The sequence below is a fragment of the Pseudophryne corroboree genome, chromosome 5 (genome assembly GCF_028390025.1).
Source record: "Pseudophryne corroboree isolate aPseCor3 chromosome 5, aPseCor3.hap2, whole genome shotgun sequence".
Lineage (NCBI taxonomy): Eukaryota > Metazoa > Chordata > Amphibia > Anura > Myobatrachidae > Pseudophryne > Pseudophryne corroboree.
This window is the reverse complement of record NC_086448.1, coordinates 409,660,820-409,687,515: the sequence shown is the minus strand read 5'-3', so window position 1 is coordinate 409,687,515 and position 26,696 is coordinate 409,660,820. Positions and strand designations below refer to the sequence as shown.

The window sequence follows — 26,696 nt, the reverse complement described above, 5'->3', positions numbered from 1 at the left end:
ATACGGCAGTATCAATGAACATATACGGCAGGATCATTGGACATCTGCTGCAGCACAGGGACACCACCACTGGACTGATGCAGGACAACACAGAACCACTGCAATGGACTGCACTTATACAGCAGCACTGGACATATGGCAGCAGAGGACACCACCACTGTGACTGGACTGATGCACCACCACCACTGGACTGATGCAGCACAAGACAGCACCACTGGACTGTACTTACACAGCAGCACTGAACATATGGCAGCAGAGGACACAACCGCTGTGACTGGACAGATGCAGCACAAGACACGGACACTGAGGACGGAGATACGTCCTCTCTCTATACTCTCCAATGCCAGAGTGAAAATGGCGGTGACGCATGGCTCCTTGTATGGAATCTAAACCCTGTGAGTATCCGACAGCGGGATGATGATGTTTTGCCTCGTTCTGGGCACTCTTAAAAGAAAGATTAGGTACTATATCTGGTGTGCACTGGCTCCTCCCTATATGCCCCTCCTCCAGACCTCAGTTAGAATCTGTGCCCGGCCAGAGCTGGATGCACCTAGTGGGCTCTCCTGAGCTCACTAGAAAAGAAAGTATTTGTTAGGTTTTTTATTTTCAGTGAGATCTGCTGGCAACAGACTCACTGCTACGAGGGACTGAGGGGAGAGAAGCAAACCTACCTGCTTGCAGCTAGCTTGTGCTTCTAAGGCTACTGGACACCATTAGCTCCAGAGGGATCGAACACAGGGCCCGACCTCGATCGTCCGTTCCCGGAGCCGCGCCGCCGTCCCCCTTGCAGAGCCAGAAGACGGAAGATAAAGATGAAAAACGGCGGCTGAAGACTCCTGTCTTCATTAAGGTAGCGCACAGCACTGCAGCTGTGCGCCATTGCTCCCATAGCACACCACACACTCCGGTCACTGTTGGGTGCAGGGCGCTGGGGGGGTGCGCCCTGGGCAGCAAATAGTTTACCTTTTTGGCACAAATAGCACATAATACAGTGTATAACACTGTATATGTGCAAAAACCCCCACCATTAACATTATAAAAAGCGGGAGAAGCCCGCCGCTGAGGGGGCGGGGCTATCTTCCTCAGCACAGCCAGCGCCATTTTCTCTTCACAGCTCCGCTGGAAGGACGCTCCACAAGGCTCTCCCCTGCAGTATCCAGTACAACAAGGGTAAAAAAGAGAGGGGGGGGGGCACATAAATGTAGGCGCAATTTGTGTTAATAAGCAGCTATTGGGAAAAATCACTCAGTATAGTGAAAATCCCTGTGTTATATAGCGCTGTGGTGTGTGCTGGCATACTCTCTCTCTGTCTCCCCAAAGGACTTTGTGGGGTCCTGTCCTCAGTCAGAGCATTCCCTGTGTGTGTGCGGTGTGTCGGTACGGCTGTGTCGACATGTTTGATGAGGAGGGCTACGTGGAGGCGGAGCAGGAGCCGATAAGTGTGATGTCGCCCCCTACGGGGCGGACACCGGAGTGGATGGATATGTGGAAGGTATTAACCGACAGTGTCAACTCTTTACATAAAAGGTTCGATGACGTAACAGCCTTGGGACAGCCGGCATCTCAGCCCGCGACTGCCCAGGCGTCTCAGAGGCCATCAGGGGCTCAAAAACGCCCGCTAGCTCAGATGGCAGACACAGATGTCGACACGGAGTCTGACTGCAGTGTAGACGAGGATGAGACAAATGTACAGTCCACAAGGGCCATCCGATGCATGATTACGGCAATGAAAAATGTGTTGCACATTTCTGACATTAACCCGGTCACCACTAAAAAGGGTATTATGTTTGGGGAGAAAAAGCAGCCAGTGACTTTTCCCCCATCTGATGAATTAAATGAATTGTGTGAAGAAGCGTGGTGTTCCCCTGATAAGAAACTAGTGATTTCTAAGAGGTTACCCTTTCCCGCCAACGGATAGGTTACGCTGGGAGACATCCCCTAGGGTGGACAAGGCGCTCACACGATTATCTAAAAGGGTGGCACTGCCGTCTCAGGATACGGCCGCCCTAAAGGAGCCTGCAGATAGAAAGCAGGAGGCTATCCTGAAGTCTGTATATACACACTCAGGTACTATACTGAGACCTGCTATTTCTTCAGCATGGATGTGTAGTGCTGCAGCAGCATGGTCTGATACCCTGTCAGACAACATTGATACCCTCGACAGGGATGCTATTTTGCTAACCATAGAGCATATAAAGGACGTCGTCTTGTATATGAGGGATGCACAGAGGGACATTTGCCGGCTGGCATCTAGAATTAATGCAATGTCCATTTCTGCCAGGAGAGTATTATGGACTCGGCAGTGGACAGGTGATGCTGATTCTAAAAGGCACATAGAGGTTTTGCCTTATAAGGGTGAGGAATTGTTTGGGGACGGTCTCTCGGACCTCGTATCCACAGCAACAGCTGGGAAGTCGACTTTTTTACCTCAGGTTCCCTCTCAGCCTAAGAAAGCACCGTATTATCAAGTACAGTCCTTTCGGCCTCAGAAAGGCAAGCGGGTTAGAGGCGCATCCTTTCTGCCCAGAGGCAGGGTAGAGGAAAAAAGCTGCACCAGACAGCCAGTTCCCAGGAACAAAAATCCTCCCCTGCTTCCACTAAGTCCACCGCATGATGCTGGGGCTCCACAGGTGGAGCCAGGTGCGGTGGGGGCGCGTCTCCGGAACTTTAGCGACCAGTGGGTTCGCTCACAGGTGGATCTCTGTGTTCTACAAGTGGTATCTCAGGGATACATGCTGGAGTTTGAGGCGACTCCCCCTCGCCGTTACCTCAAATCAGCCTTGCCAGCGGCTCCCAGGGAAAGGGAGGTAGTGCTGGCGGCTATTCACAAGCTGTACCTTCAGCAGGTGATAATCAAGGTTCCCCTCCTTCAACAGGGATGGGGTTACTATTCCACAATGTTTGTGGTACCGAAACCAGACGGTTCGGTGAGACCCATTCTAAATTTAAAATCCTTGAACACTTATGTAAGGAAGTTCAAGTTCAAAATGGAATCGCTCAGGGCGGTTATTGCAAGCCTGGAAGAGGGGGATTTTATGGTGTCGCTGGACATCAAGGACGCTTATCTGCATGTCCCCATTTACCCACCTCACCAGGAGTACCTCAGGTTTGTGGTACAGGACTGTCATTACCAATTCCAGACGTTGCCGTTTGGTCTGTCCACGACACTGAGGGTATTTACCAAGGTAATGGCCGAAATGATGATACTCCTTCGGAAGAAGGGAGTTATAATTATCCCGTACTTGGACGATCTCCTTATAAAGGCGAGGTCCAAGGAGCAGTTGTTAGTCAACGTAGCACTATCTCGGGAAGTGCTGCAACAGCACGGCTGGATTCTGAATATACCAAAGTCGCTGCTGATTCCTGCGATGTGTCTGCTGTTCTTGGGCATGATTCTGGACACAGAACAGAAGAAGGTGTTTCTCCCGGTGGAGAAGGCCCAGGAATTGTCATCTCTGGTCAGGGACCTCCTGAAACCAAAACAGGCGTCGGTGCATCACTGCACGCGAGTCCTGGGAAAGATGGTAGCTTCTTACGAAGCAATTCCCTTCGGCAGGTTCCATGCAAGCGACAGGGCGGCACAAGAAGCAGGATGGCGATGGCAGAAGCCACAAGGATTCTTCGATGGGCGGAGAATCACGTGCTAGCACTGTCAGCAGTGTTCATTCCGGGAGTGGACAACTAGGAAGCAGACTTCCTCAGCAGGCACGACCTCCACCCGGGAGAGTGGGGACTTCATCCAGAAGTCTTCGCGCTGATTGTAAATCGTTGGGAACGGCCACAGGTGGACATGATGGCGTCCCGCCTCAACAAAAAGCTAAAAAAATATTGCGCCAGGTCAAGAGACCCTCAGGCGATAGCTGTGGACGCACTAGTGACACCGTGGGTGTACCAGTCGGTTTATGTGTTCCCTCCTCTTCCTCTCATACCCAAGGTACTGAGGATTGGCCAAGAAGAACTTGGTACCCAGAACTGCAAGAAATGATCTCAGAGGACCAATGGCCTCTGCCTCTCAGACAGGACCTGGATTGGCCAAGAAGAACTTGGTACCCAGAACTGCAAGAAATGATCTCAGAGGACCAATGGCCTCTGCCTCTCAGACAGGACCTGTTACAGCAGGGGCCCTGTCTGTTCCAAGACTTACCGCGGCTGCGTTTGACCGCATGGCGGTTGAACGCCGGATCCTAACGGAAAAGGGCATTCCAGATGAAGTGATTCCTACGCTGATAAAGGCTAGAAAGATGTGACAGCACAACATTATCACCGTATATGGCGAAAATATGTTGCTTGGTGTGAGGCCAGGAAGGCCCCTACAGAGGAATTCCAGCTGGGTCGATTCCTGCACTTCCTACAGTCAGGAGTGACTATGGGCCTAAAATTAGGATCCATAAAGGTCCAGATTTCGGCCCTATCTATTTTCTTTCAAAAAGAACTGGCTTCACTGCCTGAAGTTCAGACGTTTGTTAAGGGAGTTCTGCATATTCAGCCCCCTTTTGTGCCTCCAGTGGCACCTTGGGATCTTAACGTTGTGTTGGATTTCCTGAAATCCCACTGGTTTGAGCCACTTAAGACCGTGGAGCTAAAATATCTCACGTGGAAAGTGGTCATGCTATTGGCCTTAGCTTCGGCTAGGCGTGTGTCAGAATTGGCGGCTTTGTCGTGTAAAAGCCTTATCTAATCTTCCATATGGACAGGGCAGAATTGAGGACTCGTCCCCAATTTCTCCCTAAGGTGGTATCAGCATTTCATTTGAACCAACCTATTGTGGTGCCTGCGGCTACTAGGGACTTGGAGGACTCCAAGTTACTAGATGTAGTCAGGGCTTTGAAAATCTATGTAGCCAGGACGGCTGGAGTCAGGAAAACTGACTCGCTGTTTATCCTGCATGCGCCCAACAAGCTGGGTGCTCCTGCTTCAAAGCAAACTATTGCGCGCTGGATCTGTAACACGATTCAGCAAGCTCATTCTGCGGCAAGATTGCCGCATCCTAAATCAGTAAAAGCCCATTCCACAAGGAAGGTGGGCTCTTCTTGGGCGGCTTTGCCGAGCTGCTACTTGGTCGGGATCAAACACATTTGCTAAGTTCTACAAGTTTGATACCCTGGCTGAGGAGGACCTTGCCTTTGCTTATTCGGTGCTGCCGCCCGTTTGGGAGCATTGGTATAATCCCCATGGTCCTTACGGAGTTCCCAGCATCCACTAGGACGTCAGAGAAAATAAGAATTTACTCACCGGTAATTCTATTTCTCGTAGTCCGTAGTGGATGCTGGGCGCCCGTCCCAAGTGCGGACTCTCTGCAATACATGTATATAGTTATTGCTTAACTAAAGGGTTATTGTTATGAGCCATCTGTTACTGAGGCTCAGTTGTTGTTCATACTGTTAACTGGGTATGGTTATCACGAGTTGTACAGTGTGATTGGTGTGGCTGGTATGAGTCTTACCCTGGATTCCAAATCCTTTCCTAGTAATGTCAGCTCTTCCGGGCACAGTTTCCCTAACTGAGGTCTGGAGGAGGGGCATAGAGCATACTTGCCTACCTGACCCTCTCCATGAGGGAGAAAATGCTCTGTTCCTGGACTTTCCTGGTAATGTATGATTGCCATCACCTGTGGTGAAACACCTTTCTTATCAATTAACTAGCTCACCACAGGTGATGGCAATCATACATTACCAGGAAAGTCCAGGAACAGAGCATTTTCTCCCTCATGGAGAGGGTCAGGTAGGCAAGTATGGCATAGAGGGAGGAGCCAGTGCACACCAGATATAGTACCTAATCTTTCTTTTAAGAGTGCCCAGTCTCCTGCGGAGCCCGTCTATTCCCCATGGTCCTTACGGAGTTCCCAGCATCCACTACGGACTACGAGAAATAGAATTACCGGTGAGTAAATTCTTATTTTTTAGAACCAGCACCGGGCTCTGCGTCCGGTCCTGGTGCAAAAAATACGGGGGACAAAAAGCGTAGGGGTCCCCTGTATTTTTTGTACCAGCACCGGGCTCCACTAGCTGGGAGATAATGCCACAGCCGGGGGACACTTTTATACCGGTCCCTGCGGCCGTGGCATTAAAACCCCAACTAGTCACCCCTGGCCGGGGTACCCTGGAGGAGTGGGGGCCCCTTAAATCAAGGGCCCCTCCCCTCCAGCCACCCATGGGCCAGGGGTGAAGCCCGAGGCTGTCCCCCCCATCCAAGAGCTGCGGATGGGGGGCTGATAGCCTTGTTGAAAATGAAAGAATATTGTTTTTTGCAGAAGAACTACAAGTCCCAGCAAGCCTCCCCGCAAGCTGGTACTTGGAGAACCACAGGTACCAGCATGCGGGGGAGGAAACGGGCGTCTGGCACCTGTAGTTCTTCTGCAAAAAAATACCCAAATAAAAACAGGACACGCACACCTTGACAAGTACAACTTTATTACACACATGCTGACACACACATACTTACCTATGTTCACACGCCGACCTCTGTCCACTTGTCCAAGTAGAATCCGTGGTACCTGAAAATAAAATTATACTCACCTAAATCCAGTGTCCTGTTATTATTTGTAATCCTCGTACTTGCACACACAAAAAAAACGCATAACCGATCCACATGGACTGAAAGGGGTCCCATGTTTACACATGGAACCCCTTTCCCCGAATGCTGTGACCCCCCGTGACTCCTGTCACTGAGGGTCCCTTCAGGCAATCAGGGAGCGCCACGTCCTGGCACTCTACTGATTGCCTATGCGCGTCTGAGCTGGCAGACATCGCATCGCACAGCCCCTCCATTATATTCAATGGTGTGAACTTTGCGGTCAGCGGAGAGGTTACCCGCGGTCAGCCGCTGACCGCGGGTAACCTCACCGCTGACCGCAAAGTTCCCACCATTGAATATAATGGAGGGGGCTGTGCAATGCGCGTCTGAGGTGTCATAGCCAATCAGGAGAGTGCCACGATGTGGCGCTCCCTGATTGGCTGAAGGGACCCTCAGTGACAGCAGTCACGGGGGGTCTCTGCATTCGGGGAAAGGGGTCCCATGTGTGAACATGGGACCCCTTTCAGTCGGTGTGGATCGGGTATGCGGTTTTTTTTTTTGCCAAGTACGTGGATTACAAATATCACTGGACACTGGATTTAGGTGAGTATAATTTTATTTTCAGGTACCCCGGATTGTCGTCGACATTGAAGACGTGGACAGAGTCGGCATGTCAACATAGGTAAGTATGTATGTGTCGGCATGTATGTAATAAAGTTGTACTTTCAAGGTGTGCGTGTCCTGTTTTTATTTGGGTATTTTTTTTGCAGAAGAACTACAGGTACCAGCGGGACCGTTTCCCCACGCATGCTGGTAATTGTGGTTCTCCAAGTACCAGCTTGCGGGGGAGGCTTGCTGGGACTTGTAGTTCTGCAAAAACTATATTCTTTCATTTTCAACAAGGCTATCAGCCCCCCATCCGCAGCCATTGGATGGGGGGGACAGCCTCGGGCTTCACCCCTGGCCCTTGGGTGGCTGGGGGGGACCCCTTGATTTAAGGGGTCCCCACTCCTCAAGGGTACCCCGGCAAGGGGTGACTAGTTGGGTATTTAATGCCACGGCCGCAGGGAGTGGTATAAAAGTGTCCCCCGGCTGTGGCATTATCTGTCCAGCTAGTGGAGCCCGGTGCTGGTACAAAAAATACGGGGGATCCCTACGCTTTTTGTCCCCCGTATTTTTTGCACCAGGACCAGGCGCAGAGCCCGGTGCTGGTTGTTAAAATACGGGGGATCCCCTGTCATTTTTCCCAAAGAGCCCGAGGCTGGTTATGCTTAGGAGGGGGGACCCCACGCATTTTTTCCAGTGTTTTTTTAACCATTTCTGCGCATTCGGAAAAGTCGAATCCAGGACGCACTTATCCGTCAATTCCTCCGTTTTTCGACAACGGTACTGTCGAATCCGTTTTGTATTGAATATGTCGAATTCCGGCACCCCCCGGCCGGAATTCAACTGTCGAATTGTGTCGAATTTAAAAACGGTCGAATTCCAGCCGGAATTCGACCGCAATTGCATATACCCCAAAGCCCCTTGCGGGCTTGCTGTGCTCGCCACAGGCTCTATTCCCACTCTATGGGTGTCATGGAGACCCACAATTGGGATTAGACCCTGTTAGCCAGTTTTCCGGCTGGCGGCATTGTCAGCAGTCGGGATTCCGGCATTGGTTTCTTGACTGCCGGGATCCCAACCACTGGTAATATAACTACATCCGGAGTGAAATGGGATGCGTTCGGCATCCCGACATTCGGAAAGCCAGCGGTCATGTAACAGACACCTGGTTCCCCACACCGCTCAGGAGATTGGTGCCAGAACACTGACAGACAACATCAAGAAGGTAAGTATCCGGTATGGGTTAGGGTTAAGGCCTGGGGGGGAGTGTTAGGGTTAGGTATTAGGGGGTTTAGTGTTAGACTCAGGGGGGATGGTTTGCCGTAGCCGACACACCCCGAGTGTTAGCCGTAAGCTGACACCCCCAGAGGGTTAGCTATAGCCACCACCCCCGGAGGGTTAGGGTAGGGGATGGTGTTGGGATATTCAGTGTCGGGATGCCGCTGTCGGTCATGTGACCACCACCTTCCCGCCCGCAGGTATTATATACCAAACCCAGTGAAATTAATTTAACCATCAGCTACAGTAAATTAAAATGTAAAAGATGAGGGGGGAGGGAGAGAGACCAGTAAAGGTAGTCAGCCCCCACAGTCTAACAGGTTAGTAAAGCAGCTAACATGGAACCCAAGGGAGGAGATGAAGAGGATAGGGAGGAAAAGAGAAAGGAAACAAAGAAAAACCCAGAAGAAAACAAAACTGAACTAGCCCAAAAACTGGGTTTAAAGTAATTACTTTAGGAATAGGAGTAAGGCAAACTTAAAAACATTAGTAGGATGGCCAGCAGGGAGACCGTCCATGCAGTAACATTCTTAAACAAATTTTAGAAACAGTCAACTTTTGGGTCATGCCAGTATATATGGAACAAAATCTGGCAGTAACAATCCATATAGAAAATAGGCATAGTGAACAGTAAAAATCTGATAGAAACTTTCACATGTAATGCATTTAAAAAAAGAACTGTGAAAATGTAATATTTAGTGGAATACTAACAATTATGTGTAAATATTGTGCAGACACAGTCAACATGAGGGATATCACTGTCTCTGGATGAAACATGGGGCCTAATTCAGACTGTTCGCTGCATCGGCAGCGATCGCAGGCTGAAGTTATATGCCGTGTGCGTACGTACAGCAGCCACACTGCGCGTGAGCACACAGTGAGATGTGAAGACATCTCACTTGTGTGATTGACTCTGCCTGATTGACAGGCAGAGGCAGTTGCGGGGCGGTCGGGGGCGTGTCCGGACCATTTGCGGGGCAAGCCACGGTCACTGTGTGATGTCACACGCAGACTCTGCAGTCAAAAACATGGCGGGTAGCCGCCTGCTTTTGCAGCTAGGCTGTGTAGGCAGGGAGCTACTCAGCAGGTATGAAAGCATCACCGATGTGCGATGCTTTTGCACATCTGTGGGGGGGTAGGGCCTGGCATGCGGGACAGACTAGCCCTGTGCATTTATTCGCACATTTATGATCAGTTCTGAATTAGGCCCATAGCCTGGACTGGGTTCTTTGTTGTCAAATCAACATTCCATTCAGCAAGCAATTTAATGCCTGCCTCAACAGTAGAAATTACATGGGATCCAGACAGGATCCCGGTGGTCAGGATCCTGGCAGTTGAAATAATGATGCCGGAATCCCAACACTACTCGGAATGCCAATGCCGGGCTACAGTCATTGAACACTATCTCAGGCCTGCAGAGGGGTAAGCCATGGGGGGGGAGGGTTAGGCTGTGGAGGGGGGTTAAGCTGCAAGGAGGGGGACTTAGGGTTAAGCACCCCTGGGGAGAGTTAGGCTGCGGGAATGGGTGGTTAGGGTTAGGCACCATCGGGAAGGGTTAGGCTGCAGGGGGAGAGGATTAGGGTCAGGCTACTAAAATAGAGAATTAGGGGGTTTGTGGAATAGAGATACTATGCTCACATACTAGTTGTCGGGATCTTCAGCGTCAGTAATTGGTATTATGACTGCTGGCATCCCAAGTGCCGGGATCTTGATACCATTTCAGATAACATAGGTGGGTGCTTCGTGATGAACCATCATTTTGAAAAGGAAATCCCATCAATAAGGAATGCCGTTGGTAGATTTGTAATTCACCTAGCATGTCTGTACTATCCTGACTTAAGAATGTTTTCTTTAATGTGGTAAAAGTGAACCCTCCATTTGGTATTCCCTGGAAAGATATTCAAGCCAGAAAGTAGCTTTGTGAGAAGCAGAGGGAAGGATATTGTGGAACAGCTAGGAAAAGTACTCTGACAGTTCTGTGTTAAACACAGAGTCAGGGATCGCCTTTATCTTCAAATTATTCCCTATGGAATGATCCTCCAAGTCCACGTCTTTTGAGAAACCTCAGACTGGAGGTCAGCATGAGCAGCAAGCAGATCATTATGAGAAGTTATAAATTCCTGCATTTTGGTTTCTACAGTAGGTGATCTGTATGGTCGACAGTCACAGTTATTTCCTTATGAAGGTAATGTAAAGATCTCAAAGTCATAGATAACTGTAACATGGACTGCACAGTGAGCCCTGGAATCTAGAGTAAGGCCCAGGTCTGAGGCCATGAGATTCTCCTTGGAAGGAAGTTGTGCAGCGGAGATAGGCGTTAGCATAGGAGGACAGATTCTGATGGCATTGTATTTACTGCGGATAGGCATATAAAACGTAAAGGCAGTAAAAGGTGAAAATCTTGGAGAAACAATATTGAGTTGGAGAGCTGCAAGGGGCAAAGTAACTGACTAGGTTACTGTATATACTGTATAAGACTGATTTCACAGCACAGCATGGTCACTAGAAGCTGTGAGAAGCAGGATGAAGCATATGTGGTATAGTTAACATAACGAATAAGAGACAAATGTGTATATTCAATTGAGGTCAAAACTGCCGTCTTGTCGAAAAGATGGCAGTTTTCAACTTTTTCAGGTCGAAAGGGGTTCCTACCTATTCAATCCCTGGCTTTTATATCCGACAAGTCAGGGAATTCGACTTGTCGGAAAGCACGTAGATCGGCTGAATAGCTGCCGATCCGCGTGCTTGTGTCGCAACTGGGCCAAATCCGGCAGGGTTTGGCCCTGTTTCCAACCATCTCAAACCGACTTTAAAAAAAAGTCTGATTGAGATGAGGGAGCTGAGAGGAGGAGAGGACGAGATGTGGGGGAGACAGGGGAGAGACAGGGGAGAGCCGTGGGGAGACGGGAGAGACGTTTTCTGTGAGTGTTTGGGAAAACGCAGGCGTGTCCAGGCATTTGCAGGGTGGGTGTCTGACGTCAATTCCGGCACCAAAAAGACTGAAGTGATCGCAAGGGCTGAGTAAGTCCAGAGCTACTCTGAAACTGCACAAAATGTTTTTGCTGCGCTCGGCTGCAAAGGCGTACGCACACTTGCAAATCGAAAATACACTCCCCCGTGGGTGGCGACTATGCGTTTGCACGGCGGCTAAAAGTAGCTATCTAGCGAGCGAACAACTCAGAATGACCCCCACTATACTGGAGAAATCTGCATACTGAAACTGCTGCTTGTTTGCACTGCTGTCTTCAAGTTAACTGAACTGTTATATTTATATTGCTGATAGTAACCTTTGTAAGAAGCTATTACAGTGGCTATGCCTGTCACCCGGAAATAAAGCTTACTTGTTTGCAATACCTCTGCCTCCAGTTGGTCATCTGATACTTACCAGCTACATTAATAAAATCAACAAAACACATAAGAAAGTAAGAAATGCAGAGGTAAAATTATAATAACATTGTTAATTAATAACACAGTATAACAAATGATAATAGTGTTAATTATAATATTAGCAAACTACTCTGACCAAAACTTTTGTCATATTACTTTGACCTGCTCCAATAAATTTTTGCATTCTTTGATCTCTTGTCAGATAAAACAAACATAACTAATGAATTAAACAGAAAAAATATTATATACATCAAAAAAAATTGTGTATGTGGCACCACAAATAAATGTATTTGTGATTTTATGATTGCTTGGATTATCACAGGCCTGATGTTACCTGATTTTAGTATATTAGCTCTGACTTTTCTTTTCGGCAGCACTCTTGTTTTTCCGGTCCTTTCACACCACAACAGAGAGGCAAGAATATTTTTCCATTTGTAGATGATAAAGGAGACCAATCAAGTATAACAGAGATTTATTGCTAAAGACTCATTGTGGAGTTTGTACAATATATATTTACTCCTTCAATGCAGAGGATGAGTAGGACTTGTCCTCCTGGTATACTGTAGCAGATGAGATCCACTCATGCTCAATGGGCAGGGATTTAAGAAAAGAGAACAAGCCTTTACCTTTTCCCCACTGATCCCAATGACTGGTTGGGACTCCGGCCAAATTGGGGAGTTCCATCAGCATGCGCCAGCATCACTTTTGTAAAAAAAAACAAAAAATGAATTAAAAAACATAGGTTGAGGCACTTTAAGGCACTTAAAGTCCCTCTATCACCCCAACCCTAATACCTAGAAAGATATGAACCATAATTTGGAGTGTGCTCCCCATAGATATTATTGCAAAGTGATCAATAGCAATCACCAGGCAAAACAGCCTGCAATACTGAAAAATCATGGAGTACAGACATGGGGTATATCTCCCCAGGTTGGCATCTAAAAATTAAGGGATACCCATTTTAGAAAGAGAGGGTACCCCCATAATGACATCTGCAACATAGAGGCACCCATAATAAAATTATGTGCAACCCCTAATATAGTTGATGAAGTGGTCACGTAGCAAAAATTGTTTATTGATCACTTGTGAAAACCACACTAGGGAGAGGCTAAGATGTTAGTAAGTTAGTAAGTTTAATAAGGAAAAAAAAAAAGCTACAGTATGTGTTAAGAGTTTTACATAGGCGAGAGGTATTAATTAAAATGCTAAAAAGTGTTGTACAGTATTAGTAAGAAAAAAACAAAAGTGTTAAAAAAGTGCTAAATTAAGTGTTATAATTCGTCACCTCAAAGCAGCCCAGCCACATTAACTGAGGTGGTCCCACATCCCAAATTCATCCCTAAAACTGACGCATTGTATACATTTGTAGGACCGTCATTGTACCATTCAATATGCAGTTTGCGAATGGTGGAGACCAATACTTGTTAAAAATATTCAAGACAGGTGGTAGGGGTTCCAATCCAAGATGAAGGAGCCTCAGCCTTTGAATGTACTATATAAACAATATTGAGTATACAGGGAAGGGGGACCTTGGACTGAACACCCTAACTACAAATCTAATGAGAGGTGATATCATGCTGAGACTTTTAGTTCCAAAAATAAACAGAAAATATAATGCTGATGCACACTCAAAAGTACCAAGCACTGCTAATCAGAATAATTACAAAAAACTGTGATCACACAGTGATTGACATCAGCAGATGTTGGGGCAATGGCACTGCAGTGTTTTGGAGGAGCAGTCCGGACAATGCAGGAACCGGAATTAACCAGGTTCTGGATTGATGTGAAACTATTACTTCAGAAGATTAAATTATTACCATGATACTGAGCACATGGCTGGAGCAAAACTGGATCTTCTGAAGAACAAGACAAAGGTAAAATAGGATTTCTAGGATGCCAGGTAGATATTAGTTCCGGCTACTGTGTTGAATCCCGAACTAGATCCAGAATGAATATAATTAACTGAGTGCAGAACTGCAGTGATCTGAGTACATTGTCTGGACTGGAACTGGAATGACTGGAATAGCTTGATATAAGGATCCTGGTTAGAAACGGAATGGCTTAGTAATAGGATCCAGACTGGAACCAGCATCGCTTTGGTACTAGGATCCGGTCTGGTACTGGAATGGCTTGGTACAAGGATCCAGACTGGAACCGGAATGGCTTGGTGCAAGAATGCGGGCTGGAACAGGAATGGTTTGGTACAAGGTAGTGTTTGTGCCAGAGTTTTGACTGTATAAAGTATATGGAAAACATACAAAGAATTTGTTTCAAATATCTTCTTTGCATTATTCTAATAATTTTTATAGCCAAAACTTTGGAGTAAAAAGTCTATGGCAGGTAAGGCACCTATCTTTTCCACACATCTCTGATCAAAACTCAACAAATTTCCAGGAGTTTATACTGCTGCACCTGTGTATAATGCCCAGATGTACCCTTCAGCTCATATATTACGTGTAAATCTGGCTCTGGTGCTAGCCAGTGCCTCCTGAGCCATTTAGCTCACTGCACAGCCCTGCTATGAAGAAGAGGATAGACACAATGATGGCGGTGAGGAACGGATACTGATGACGACATCATTCCTATTTAAAATACTAAAGTCAGTTTGTGTACTCCCCATTGTCAGCTTGTTTTGTGGGGGTCCAAACAAACCAATCATTTCATCCACAAGTGACAGTCCCTTTTGCTGAAATGATTGGTTTGTTAAACGTTGCATGTCCTGCTTAATATACAATATAAGGGTGGACGGAAGAGCCCAAGGACAATTCCATCTTGCACCTCTTTTCTTTGCATTATGTGCTCTTTGGAGCATTTTTTTGGCATAGTTTAAAAAAGCTATCCTGTCTGCCACCGCAGTGCCACTCCTAGATGTGCCACGTGTTTGTGCCGCCCACTTCTGTCACTTAGCTTAGTCATCCAGCTACCTCGGTGCAACCGTTTGGCATAAACTGGATGAAAACAATATTGGGAGCTATGAGGTGGTCAAAATAGACTGGAAATTAGTGGAAATGAATGTTGTAGAGGTTTATAATACTGCAGGAATAAAAACACCCCCACATTCTGTTATTTTAGCTGTTTTTATGATTGTTTAAAAAATCCCCCCCCCCCCCAGATAAAAATGTGAATAAGTTTAGGAGTACTGGTGCTAAGTAAACAGTTTATGTTACAGGCTAAAACTATATTTTTGACAACATAAGTACGACATGTCATACACTTATCAATAGCAATGATTACAGTTTAGATAAATATATACAGCCATAGCCAAAATATTTGAGAATGACACGTGTATTGGTGTCACGATCCTGACTGTATTTCTCATATTCTGGGGCTTACCTCAGTGTATCCCGTAACTTTCATCTGTTCAGCTCACCAGGAAGACTACAAATCTGTGTTTGCTTACTTTGATTAGCCCCCTGAGTAGGAATTCCACAATCAGTAATCGGCTGTGTGCGACATTTTGATTCTTCACTGTGTTCATTCTGGAGTTTAGGCCAAAAAGTAAGCATCCTCTGTTCATTTGCAGAAGTTCAGGCTTCAGTGTGTTTTCAGCCTGCTAGGCTTCCCTCCACATCTGAGCCTAACCTGGAGTACTGACATGACAGGGTCTGATCACCTGACCTGGAGCTATCCAATCCTGTGCCTGCCTGATACTCTTTGAATCACCTGACTCTGTTCACCCATGACCAAGGACCAGGAAGTATAAGTAAAGAGACATGTGCTACAGAATCTGCCAGTTCCTTGTGTCACACAGCTCTGTGTGAGCTTAATAGCTGAGCTTTTACTTTGGTTCCTGTAAAACTCTGCTCTTTTGCTACCCAGTCTGGATTACAGTGGTGTTACCAGATATATCCAGTATCAGTCTTGTCTTAAAGACACAGCTGCAGTATTCATCAGTCTCGTCTTGAAGCCACAGCTGCAGTATTCTTCAGTTTCGTCTTAAAGCCACAGCTGCAGTATTCTTCAGTCTTGTCTTAAAGCCACAGCCGCAGTATTCATCTGTCTTGTCTTAAAGACACAGCTGCAGTATTCTTCAGTCTTGTATTAAAGCCACAGCCACGGTCTTCAGTTCATCTTCAGCCTCATCTTAAAGTCACAGCCACAGTCATTGTTCTACATACAGTTGCGTTTCCAGTTATACTGGTACCCATCCCGGTTCACAGTGTGGTTCTGTCTCACTGGTAACCAGCCTGGTTCTCAGTCTCACCAGTAACCAGCCCAGTTCCAGTCTCACCATTAACCAGTCCGGTTCAACATCTTCAGCTCTTCCCCCAAATCTGTGTAACTCCAGAGAACCTGTTTCATAGTAACCTTGGGTACACAAACACTTACTCCAGTGACAGTATATCCAGTTCATTCTCACCAATACATTCACCATCCTGATATCAACACCAAGTCCCTGGTGATCCAGTGGTCAGGATACGGCTCCCTCTGCCGAGGCCCGGGTTTGACCCCTAGTCAGGGATTGCGCCTTACTACTTCATCTCACTGATTCCCACAGACCAGCCAAATATAAACTTAGTCCTCCAGTTACCCACATGGACTTCACAAAAACCACAGTCGTGACAATTGGTTTTCACAAACTTTGCTGCATCATTGGTTTTAGACCCTTTTTGTCAGGTGTTACTATGGTATACTGAAGTAAAATGACAAGCATTTCATAAGTGTCAAAGGCTTTTATTGACAATTACATTAAGTTTCTGCAAAGAGTCAATATTTGCAGTGTTGACCCTTCTTTTTCAAGACCTATGCAACTCAACCTGGTATGCTGTCAATCACTTTCTGGGCCACATACTGACTGATGGCCACCCATTCTTGTCTAATCAATGTTTGGAGTTTGTCAGATTTTGTGGGCTTTTGTTTGTCCACCCACCTCTTGAGGATTGACCACAAGTTCGAAGTGGTATTGAGGTCTGGAGATTTTCCTGGTCATGGACCCAAAATGTTGATGTTTTGTTCCCTGAGACACTTTGTTATCCTTTTTGCCTTATGGCAGGGTGCTCCATCATTCTGGAAAAGGCATTGGTCGTTACCAAACTGTTCTTGGATGGTTGGGAGAAGTTGCTCTTGGAGGATGTTTTAGTACCATTCTTTATTCATGGCCATGTTCTTAGGCCACATTTTGAGTGAGACCACTCTTTTGGCTGAGAAGCAACCCCACACATGAATAGTCTCAGGATGCTTTACTGTTGGCATGACACAGGACTGATGGTAGTGCTCACCTTTCCTCCTCCGGACAAGCATTTTTCCAGATGCCCCAAACAATCTGTAAGGGGATTCATTATTATTTATTATTACCAGTTATTTATATAGCACACACATATTCCGCAACACTTTACAGAGAGTATTTGGCTATTCACAACATAAGATTCATAAGAGAAAATTACTTTACCCCAGTCCTTAGCAGTCCAGTCCCTGTACTTTTTGCAGAATATCAATCTGCTTCTGATGTAATTCCTGGAGAGAAGTGGCTTCTTTGCTGCCATTCTTGACAGCAGGCCATCCTCCAAAGGTCTTCGCCTCACTGTGTGTGCAGATGCACTCACACCTGCCTGCTGCCATTCCTGAGCAAGCTCTGCACTGATGGTGCCACAATCCCACAGCTGAATCAACTTTAGGAGACAGTCCTGGTGCTTGCTGGAAATTTTTGGGTGCCCTGAAGCCTTCTTCACAACTATTGAACCTCTCTCTTTGAAGTTCTTGATGATCTGATAAATGGTTGTTTTAGGTGGATGGATGGACTGCACCCAAGTGTAATTATGGAGCTTAGCTCAGAATTATCAAGGCCCTTATATTTTATTTTCTATGATTCAGTTACATCAGGAATAATACCGAAGGACTGGCGTATAGCAGATGTAGCCCCAATATTTAAAAAGGGAATTAAAACTCTTCCCGGTATCTATAGACCAGTAAGTTTGACATCTATAGTTGGGATATTACTGGAAGGTATAAGGTTTATCATACAAGAGTACTTGGATAACTCCAAGGTTATTAATAGGAATCAGCATGGTTTTGTGAGGGATAGATCATGTGAAACCAACTTAATTAGGTTCTATGAGAAAGTGAGCAAAAATTTTGACCAGGGAAATGCAGTGGACGTGGTCTATTTAGATTTTACTAAAGCCTTTGATACAGTACCACATAATAGACTGATCTTCAAATTAAGTGAGCTTGGTTTAGAGATACTATCTGCACTGTAATTGGTTGGATAACAGGGAACAGCGTGTGGTGGTTAATGGGCTGTTTCCTGACTGGGCCTCAGTGCTCAGTAGAATACCGCAAGGGTCAGTACTCGGGCCATTACTGTTTAACATATTTTTTAATGACCTAGGAGTGGGTCTGTAAAGCACAGTGTCAGTTTTCACAGATGATACTAAACTGTGTAGAGTAATTAATTCAGACATCGATGTTGAGTCTCTACAGAATGACTTATTTAAATTGGAATTTGGGCAGACAAATGGAGAATGAGTTCAATATAGAAAAATGTAAAGTTATGCACCTTGGGACTAAGAACAATCGGGCAGCCTATAAATTAAATGGGGAAAATGTAGGGGAAACAGTAGCGGAAAAAGATTTGGGGGTGCTCATTGATAATAGACTTAGTAGCAGATCCAAATGTCAAAGTGCAGCAACAAAAGCAAATACTGTATTAGCATGCATAAAACTGGGAATTGAGACAAAGGATGTCACTGTACAAATCATTGGTACGGCCACACTTTGAATATTGTGTACAGTTCTGGGCACCACACTATAAAAAAGATATCTTGGAACTAGAAAGGGTTCAGAGGTGAGCCACCAAACTGATCAAAGGGTTAGAGGCTCTGGACTATAAGGAAAGGCTTACTAGGTTAGATATGTTTACACTCAAAAAGAGGCGTCTAAGAGGAGACATTATTAATATTTAGAAGTATATAAAGGGACAATACAAGGATCTATCAGGTAATTTGTTTATTGAAAGGCTCTACACAGGACACGTGGGCACCCTCTGAGGTTGGAGGAGAGAAAGTTTTAAACCGAACGTAGAAAATGGTTCTTCACAGTAAGGGCAGTAAATACAGTATTTGGAATTATCTGCCAGCAAAGGTAGTAATGGCGAATTCGGTTAATATGTTTAAAAATGTATTACATAAATTCCTAGCTGAATGAAATATCCAAGGATATAGCATTTAAAGGAAGAGAATGTTAGGAAAAACATGAATTATAGCTGTTATTTAGACCTATAAACATAACTTAATCTTGGTCATTATAGTTAACAAGTTATGTACTGAGTAGTGTAAGAATTATATACAAGTTTAACTCGATGGACTTTTCGTCTTTTTTCAACCTCATCTACTACAGTATGTTACTTTATTACAATAGGTGCAATCTTACTAGCAGCAATATCCTTGCCTGTAAAGCCCTTTTTGTGCAAAGCAGTGATGTCTGCACGTGTTTCCTTGCAGGTAACCATGGTTAACAGAGGAAGAATAATGATGTCAAGCACCACCCTCCTTTTAAAGCTTCCAGTCTGTTATTCTAACTCAGTCAGCATGACTGAGTGATCTCCAGCCTTGTCCTTGTCAACACTCCCACCAGTGTTAACGAGAGAATCACTGACATGTCAGCTGGTCCTTCTGTAGCAGGGCTGAAATGCAGTGGATATGTTGTTTTGGGGATTAAGGGCCTAATTCAGCATGGATCTCAAAAGTTAAATCTTTCTCTAATGGGCAAAACCATGTACACTGCAGGTGGGGCAGATATAACATGAGAAAAATTGTAAGGTTTTTTGGCGTTGTGTACATCTGTGTAGATTAGCACCTGTGGATCAGCAGCCACCTGGTGAGGAGGCAGCCAACCTCCTCAATGTAGCAAACACCAACAATATAGAATGTACCAGGCAGGTGCTCAAAACCACAGAGGCAACCTTCATATAATCACAATTTTAATACAAAGTAAAACATCAGTAATAACAATAAAAATATTACTAAAACAATTCTCAGATAATGAGGTAGGTCACAGAATCTGACAAACTGGCATATATACTGTAATTAGTGCATGAATTAAAAGGATCCCTGGAGTTTCCACATTATACTGTATATTCAAAACATAAGTTCAAATATAGTTACCACCGAAGGTAGTGATAAGCGGAGACTCTCAGAATTGTTCAGTCAGTCTCTGATGCCTATTCAGTGTGGTTAACCCGTGATATGTGGGTAGGTGCATCCACCATCTCGTTATTCACAGTATCAGGGAGCAGTAGTAGTTGGTCTGTTCAATAGGTACTCCGTGGATGTTGTATGTGAGTAGTTAAAACAGCACCATGTGGAAAGGCGCTGGAGGTAGCTAATGACTGCCGGGCAGCAATGGACAGTGGATATAACATGTGCAGAGAGAGTTAGATTTGGGTGGGGTGTGTTCAAACTGAAATCTAAATTGCAGGGTAAAAATAAAGCAGCCAGTATTTACCCTGCACAGAAACAAAATAACCCATCCAAATCTAACTCTCTCTGCACATGGTACATCTGCGTGGGGCACATGGTTTTGCCCATTAGAGAAAGATTTTGCTTTTGCGATCCGTGCTGAATTAGGCCGTAAATTTATTATCATGGCAAAGATGGAATTTGCAATTAATTGCAATTCATCCGATCACCCTTCATGATATTCTGGAGTATGTGCAAATTGCCATCATAAAACCTGAGGCAGCAGACTTTGTGAAAATCAATATTTGTGTCATTCTCAAAACTTTTGGCCATATCTGTATACCATACCTCCCAACATCTGTGTCTTGTAAGTCGGGACCCCCGGATGGCAAAGCAGCGCTCCGCCAAAAAGGGGCATGGCCTGTGGGAAATGGGGTGTGGATTCCCAGCAATGCCACAGTCACGGGCCACACCTCCCATTTTAGTCACAGTGGGGGCATAGCCAGCGCATTGTGAGCTGCTAAACATGATCCCAGTCCCTCTGGCTTCCAGGAATAGATGCTGTGCGCATGTCTATTCACCACTGCTCTGCTTTGCACTAAGCATGATATGTATCAGGTTAACTAAAACAATGCACTGTAGAAAATCCACCATAGTTCTGTGCAGTATAATGTAACATGTATGATTTGAGTACACATCCTGGAACCTGGGTCCCCCCCCCCCCCCCAATCCCCCAGGCAGTGGAGCCCACTGGGTGTTTCTCCTGTATACCTGTTATCACCAGGGTATGCAGTTAAATCAGTGGCACATTTTGTATTTTGTAAGTTTTGCATCTTATTACAGAATATTAAATTCAATTCAGAGTTCTGCCATTATTGTTCACTGATTTGGGTTTTCTCATGTAACATTTACATTTGCATTTAACCATCATGTGTGTTGGCCTGCACCTCTATGGACAGTATATTTAGAGTCTATGGGCCAAATGTAATAGAGTGAGAGTTTCAGAAAGTGAGAGATTTGGTAAGTTTTCACAGGTTTTTTAAAGTGGCAATCATTCACACTGCAAAATCAACCTGGAGATCAAATGCTGGAGATCACTCAGTCATGCTGACTGAGTTAGAATAACAGACTGGAAGCTTTAAAAGGAGGGTGGTGCTTGACATCATTATTCTTCCTCTGATCAGTGTAAATGACTGCCACTTAAAAAAACCTGCAAAACCTTACCAAATCTCTCACTTTCTGAAACTCTCACTCTATTACATTTGGCCCTTTGTATTGTATAGACTTGCTACATTATTTCTAGTCTATGATTTATGTCTGCAAAAATAATCATTATTAACTTACACGTTGTTTTCCCTTGTTGTCATTGCAGCATAACTCAAATAATTTTAGTGTAAAGGCCCATACACAATAGAAGATTTTTTCCATACATAAGAGCGATAACAACGGTTGTAAACAATCAAATTGTTCTAGTGTGTACACAGCAAATGATGAACGATGTGCGCACCCGTGGTCGTTTGAAGCAGGTTGTCAGTCTTCCATGCATGCAGCTCAATCCCCTCAATCCCAGTAGACCAAATCATTTGTTTTTCAGATTGTTTGTAAAATCGCTCAGTGTGTACACTCAATCTCGTTTGTCAGGGAGTTCAAGGGAAATCACTCATCTTCCACATTGTCCATCTTTCACATCTTTCAAGTCTTCTAGTGTCTAGGAGTTTGACAGTGATTTTACAGCTGCAATATATTACATAATCATTAATGATGTACATAACACATTGAATTTACAGATGAAAGACATGGACAAATTAAAAACTAACATACTGTATTTCACTTTTCTTTTTTACACCCTTAGCAATGCAGTAAGAAAGCGTCAGCATCATTTTTGTCCTTACTGAAATCATCAGGATTAATTCTAAACAGACCATGGCCTCGAATTATTCTTACTGTGACTTCAACCACAATCATTTTGACCATGGCAGTTCTTAACATGGTAGGTCTCAAATCAATTGAATAGATTGCAATATGCATTAGGTATGATCATTTTGTATAACTTATATTTATTTCAATGTTATTTTATGTCACTTATTATTTTGTTATTTTTATATATATATATATATATATATATATATATATATGGGAGAAATAGGCGCCAAGGTTAGTGAACTACGTGTTTTAGACTGGTAATAGCAACACAAATCTTGATACACCCCTCAACTATAACTGAGTAGCAGATTTTCACAATAAGATGTGTGCTAGTGAGACACACAAGTGGTAGTAATGTAGGGGGTCATTCCGAGTTCATTGCACGTACCAACTTTTTGCTGCCCGTGTTATCAACTTGACGCCGCCTATGGGGAAGTGTATTTTAGCATAGCAGGGCTGCGATCGCTTGTGCAGCCCTGCTATGCAAAAAAGGTTTCCTGCAAAACAAGACCAGGGTCACACTTACTTACCCTGTGTGACGGATCCAGCGACAAAGGTCCCAGAATTGACGTCAGACATCCGCCCTCCAAATGCCTGGACACGCCTGTGTTCATCTCACCATGCCTGAAAAATGGTCAGTTGACGCCCCGAAACGCCTCCCATCTGTCAGCCTTCTTGCAATCACTGCTGTGATCACATTTTCTGCTGGCGGCGTCTCTGCCCGGCGACGACCGTCGCTGGGCAATGATGCGCATGCGCAATGCATCTTCTGTGCATACGCAGTTCCGACCTGTTCGCACCACTGCAACAAACTGCAGCGTGCGAACGGGTTGGAATGACCCCCATAGTACGTTGGAGTGAATAGAGCACCTAGTGGTGTGGAAAATAATAAAAAAAATTGGGATACAAAGATACATTTAGCTTCCTTTAGATTAAAGTCTTCAGTCAAATGACCATGGTGGAATTCAAGTTCTATGCAAAACAAACAAAGAACAATAAAAACATAGTGCAACCTGTTATGGTGCAAGGAATGGTTGTGCATACAGTATATACATTTTTCTCATATTTATTTATTACCAGTTATTTATATATCACACACATATTCCGCAGCGCTTTACAGAGAATATTTGGCCATTCACATCGGTCCCTGCCCCAATGGAGCTTACAACCTATATTCCCTACCACATGTACACGCGCACACATTCACACTAGGGTTAATTTTTTGTTGTGACCTAGTTGACCTACCAGTATATTTTTGGATTGTGGGAAGAACCCGGAGCACCCTGAGGAAACCTACGCAAGCACGGGGAGAATATGCAAACTTAGCACAGGTAGAGCCATGGTGGGAATCGAACCAATGACCTCAGTGCTGTGAGGCAGTAATGCTAACCATTCGTACTGCCTCATATAAAGGAACTGTATTTAGAAACTTGCAAGTTCCAGAAAAAAAAGAGTAGAATGTTTTTTATATATAAAAACAATAATTTAATCAAGGGGACCCTTGGTGAAGTCCACAAGCTAGGATGAAACGCATTTGGACTTATGCCTTCTGGACCCCTTTTGATGGACAGATAAGCCTTCTTTTAACTTATTTCTTTACATTTTCTACCTGTTGGTTACCGTTTGGAATATCTGTGATTAAGGAACCGGTTGTCTCTGGACCCAATGTTTGGGCAGATAAGCTTTTTATTGTTTTTTTATATTGTATGTGCAATACCTTTCAGTTGCCACTTGGAATATTTTATTGATTAAATTATTGTTTATATGTAATAAAAAACATTCTACGCTTTTTTTTTTTTTTTTGAACTTTCAACAGTTTCTAAATACAGTTCCTTATATGAGAAAACTGTATATATGTACAACCATTCCTTGCATCATAACAGGTCGCACTATGTTTTTATTGTTCTTTGTTTGTTCTGCATATACTGTAACTTGAATTCCACCATGGTCATTTGACTGAAGACTTTAATATAAAGGAAGCTAAGTGTATCTTTGTATCCCAATTTTTTTTATTATTTTTCCACACCACTAGGCGCTATATGCACTCCAACGTACTCTATAAATAAATATATATATATATATATATATATATATATTTGTGTTTTACTATTAGTGTACACTTTTTTCATAAACTAACACGTATGAAAAGTTACCTAACCCCTGATTTTGACAGATACTAATTTGCATATAGACAAAAGAGGTCAATTGAGTATTCATTGATTTCTGTTGTTCACTCCTCCCTTTGTCACCTAGAGAGGCCTAATGCGTATGTTAGAATACTTTTTATCGACTACAGTTCAGCATTTAATATCATCCTCCCTATTGCTTTGATTAGGAAATTGTACAAGCTTGGGTTTCCTGCTATTTTGTGCAATTGGGTCCTAGACTTTTTCATAAATAGGCCACAACAAGTGGGATTGGGCAACCTAAAATCAACTATTACTAAGATTAGTACTGGTACCCCACAAGAATGTGTTTTGAGTCCCTTTTTATTCTCACTTTTCACTTGTGATTGTGTCTATTTGTCTAAATCAAATTTAATTGTAAAATTTGCTGATGACACAACAGTTGTGGGGCTTATACTGGATGGAGATGAGACTATGTACCGAGAAGAGGTGGATGGGTTGGTCAGTTGGGGAGAGACAAATAGCCTATTGCTAAATCAAAATAAGACCAAAGAAATTATTATTGATTATAAAAAGACAAATTGATCTAACCTGCTGCCATTATCTATTGCCAATTTGGAAGTCGAACGGGTAAAATGTTTTAGATTATTATGCACAATTATTACAGATGATTTGACCTGGAGTTTCAATGTTTTAACTACTGTATAGCTAAGAAAGTGCAACAGCGCATGTATTTCTTGAGGAAACTGAAGGCGGCAAACCTGTCTAAGAAACACTTATTGAATTTTTATCATTGTGTACTTGAAAGTATTTTAACTTATTGTATTTCTGTTTGGTATGGTAACTGCACCACAGCTGATCGTAAGCTGTTGAAATGGGTGGTCAGGACAGCAGGGAATATTATTGGCACAGAATTGCCCACAGTTGAGGAGGTAAAAATAGCATACAGAAAGGAAATAGCATCTTGAAGGATTGTGAACTTCAATACCACATCTTTTTTCCCTCTTACCTTTGAAAAGGTATTTCTGCTGTATTAAATCTAGAACCTCACAGTTTAGAAACCATTTTTTTCCCATCTGTTATAGTAAGGATGAACCTGATCGGGGAGTTCTTATATACATTCTGTTCTTGACTGGTATGCATATGTGGTTGCTTTGGAGGAAATTTAGTTGTTCTGTACAGTATTTTTTATTGTTTGATCAATGACAAATAAAGTATTTATCTTTATCTTATCTTACATACAAAAACATTTAAATCTCCTGCAGCAGATATTTAAAGGCAGCTAATGATGTAGGTGTGGCAGTAGTGACTAGGGTGTGATTCAGAGGTGCGAAGCAGTGCTTTTTTGGTGGCCATTTGTGGGTGGTAACAAGGGGGTGACTAGCCAGATGCTGTTACACTGAGACAGATGGCCATGTTCAAATGGAGGTTCTGCTCATCCATAGGGCTGGTGCTATCTCCAGTGCAATGGTGAGTCTTAATACACTCAGTGGAGGATTAGTGCCGCAGCTGATCGGTGTCTCTGTTGGAAAACCATTGGCATTAGCATAAAAATGCAGTAGCAGCTGTGGCAAAAAAATGCAAAAGCTGCAGTACACCTCTGAATTGGGCTCAAAAAGTGCTATATTCATAGAAATACAGATTTTAAATCAGTTCTATGAGAATGGGAGTATGTGAATCAGGCTAGCAGTATTTTTGACTATCAGTATGTAACATCATTATACATAATTCATGCTTTAAACAAAGAATGAATTATGGTTGCTATTAGTCTAATAAACATAATTTCATCTGAGTCATTTAGTAAACTATAGTTAAGGTGCATACACACGGAGAGATTTTGACTATGAGAGATTTTGACTGAGAGATTTCCCTTGAACTGGCAGTAGGAGATTTTGACTAACTTTACCAGAGATTTTGTCTAACTATGCAAGAGATTTTGGCTATGGGAGATTTTGGCTATGGGAGATTTTGACTATCTCATTTAAATAAGGGGATGAGTGGGGGAGTGTCATATATAGGACGATTTTACAGGGTTGCTGGTATTTAAATAGCTAAAAGTTAAAAAAAAAAAAAATTGCGTGGGGTCCCCCCTCCTATGTAAAACCAGCCTCGGGCTCTTTGAGCCAGTCCTGGTTGTTAAAATACAGAGGAAAAAATGAGTAGGGTTCCCCCATATTTAGACAACCAGCACCGGGCTCTGCGTCCGGTCCTGGTTTAAAAAATACGGGGGACAAAAGACATAGGGGTCCCCCGTATTTTTCAAACCAGCACCGGGCTCCACTAGCCAGGGAGATAATGCCACAGCCGGGGGACACTTTTATATTGGTCCCTGCAGCCGTGCCATTACCCCCCCAACTAGTCACCCCTGGCCGGGGTACACTGGAGTGAGGACCCCTTAAATCAAGGGGTCCCCCCCTCCAGCCACCCAAGGGCCAGGGGTGAAGCCCGAGGCTGTCCCCCCCATCCG

At 44.2% G+C, this 26,696-nt stretch overlaps 1 protein-coding gene across 1 annotated transcript in view; it reads left to right on the top strand.

Annotated features, from left to right (window-relative positions):
• ADCY2 (adenylate cyclase 2) overlaps window positions 1-26,696 on the top strand; it is a 1,664,414-nt gene that overhangs the window by 1,317,813 nt on the left and 319,905 nt on the right. The window contains exon 16 of the mRNA XM_063922769.1: window positions 22,033-22,170. Coding sequence (XP_063778839.1) covers window positions 22,033-22,170 — 138 coding nt within the window. The remainder of the gene's footprint in view (window positions 1-22,032; window positions 22,171-26,696) is intronic.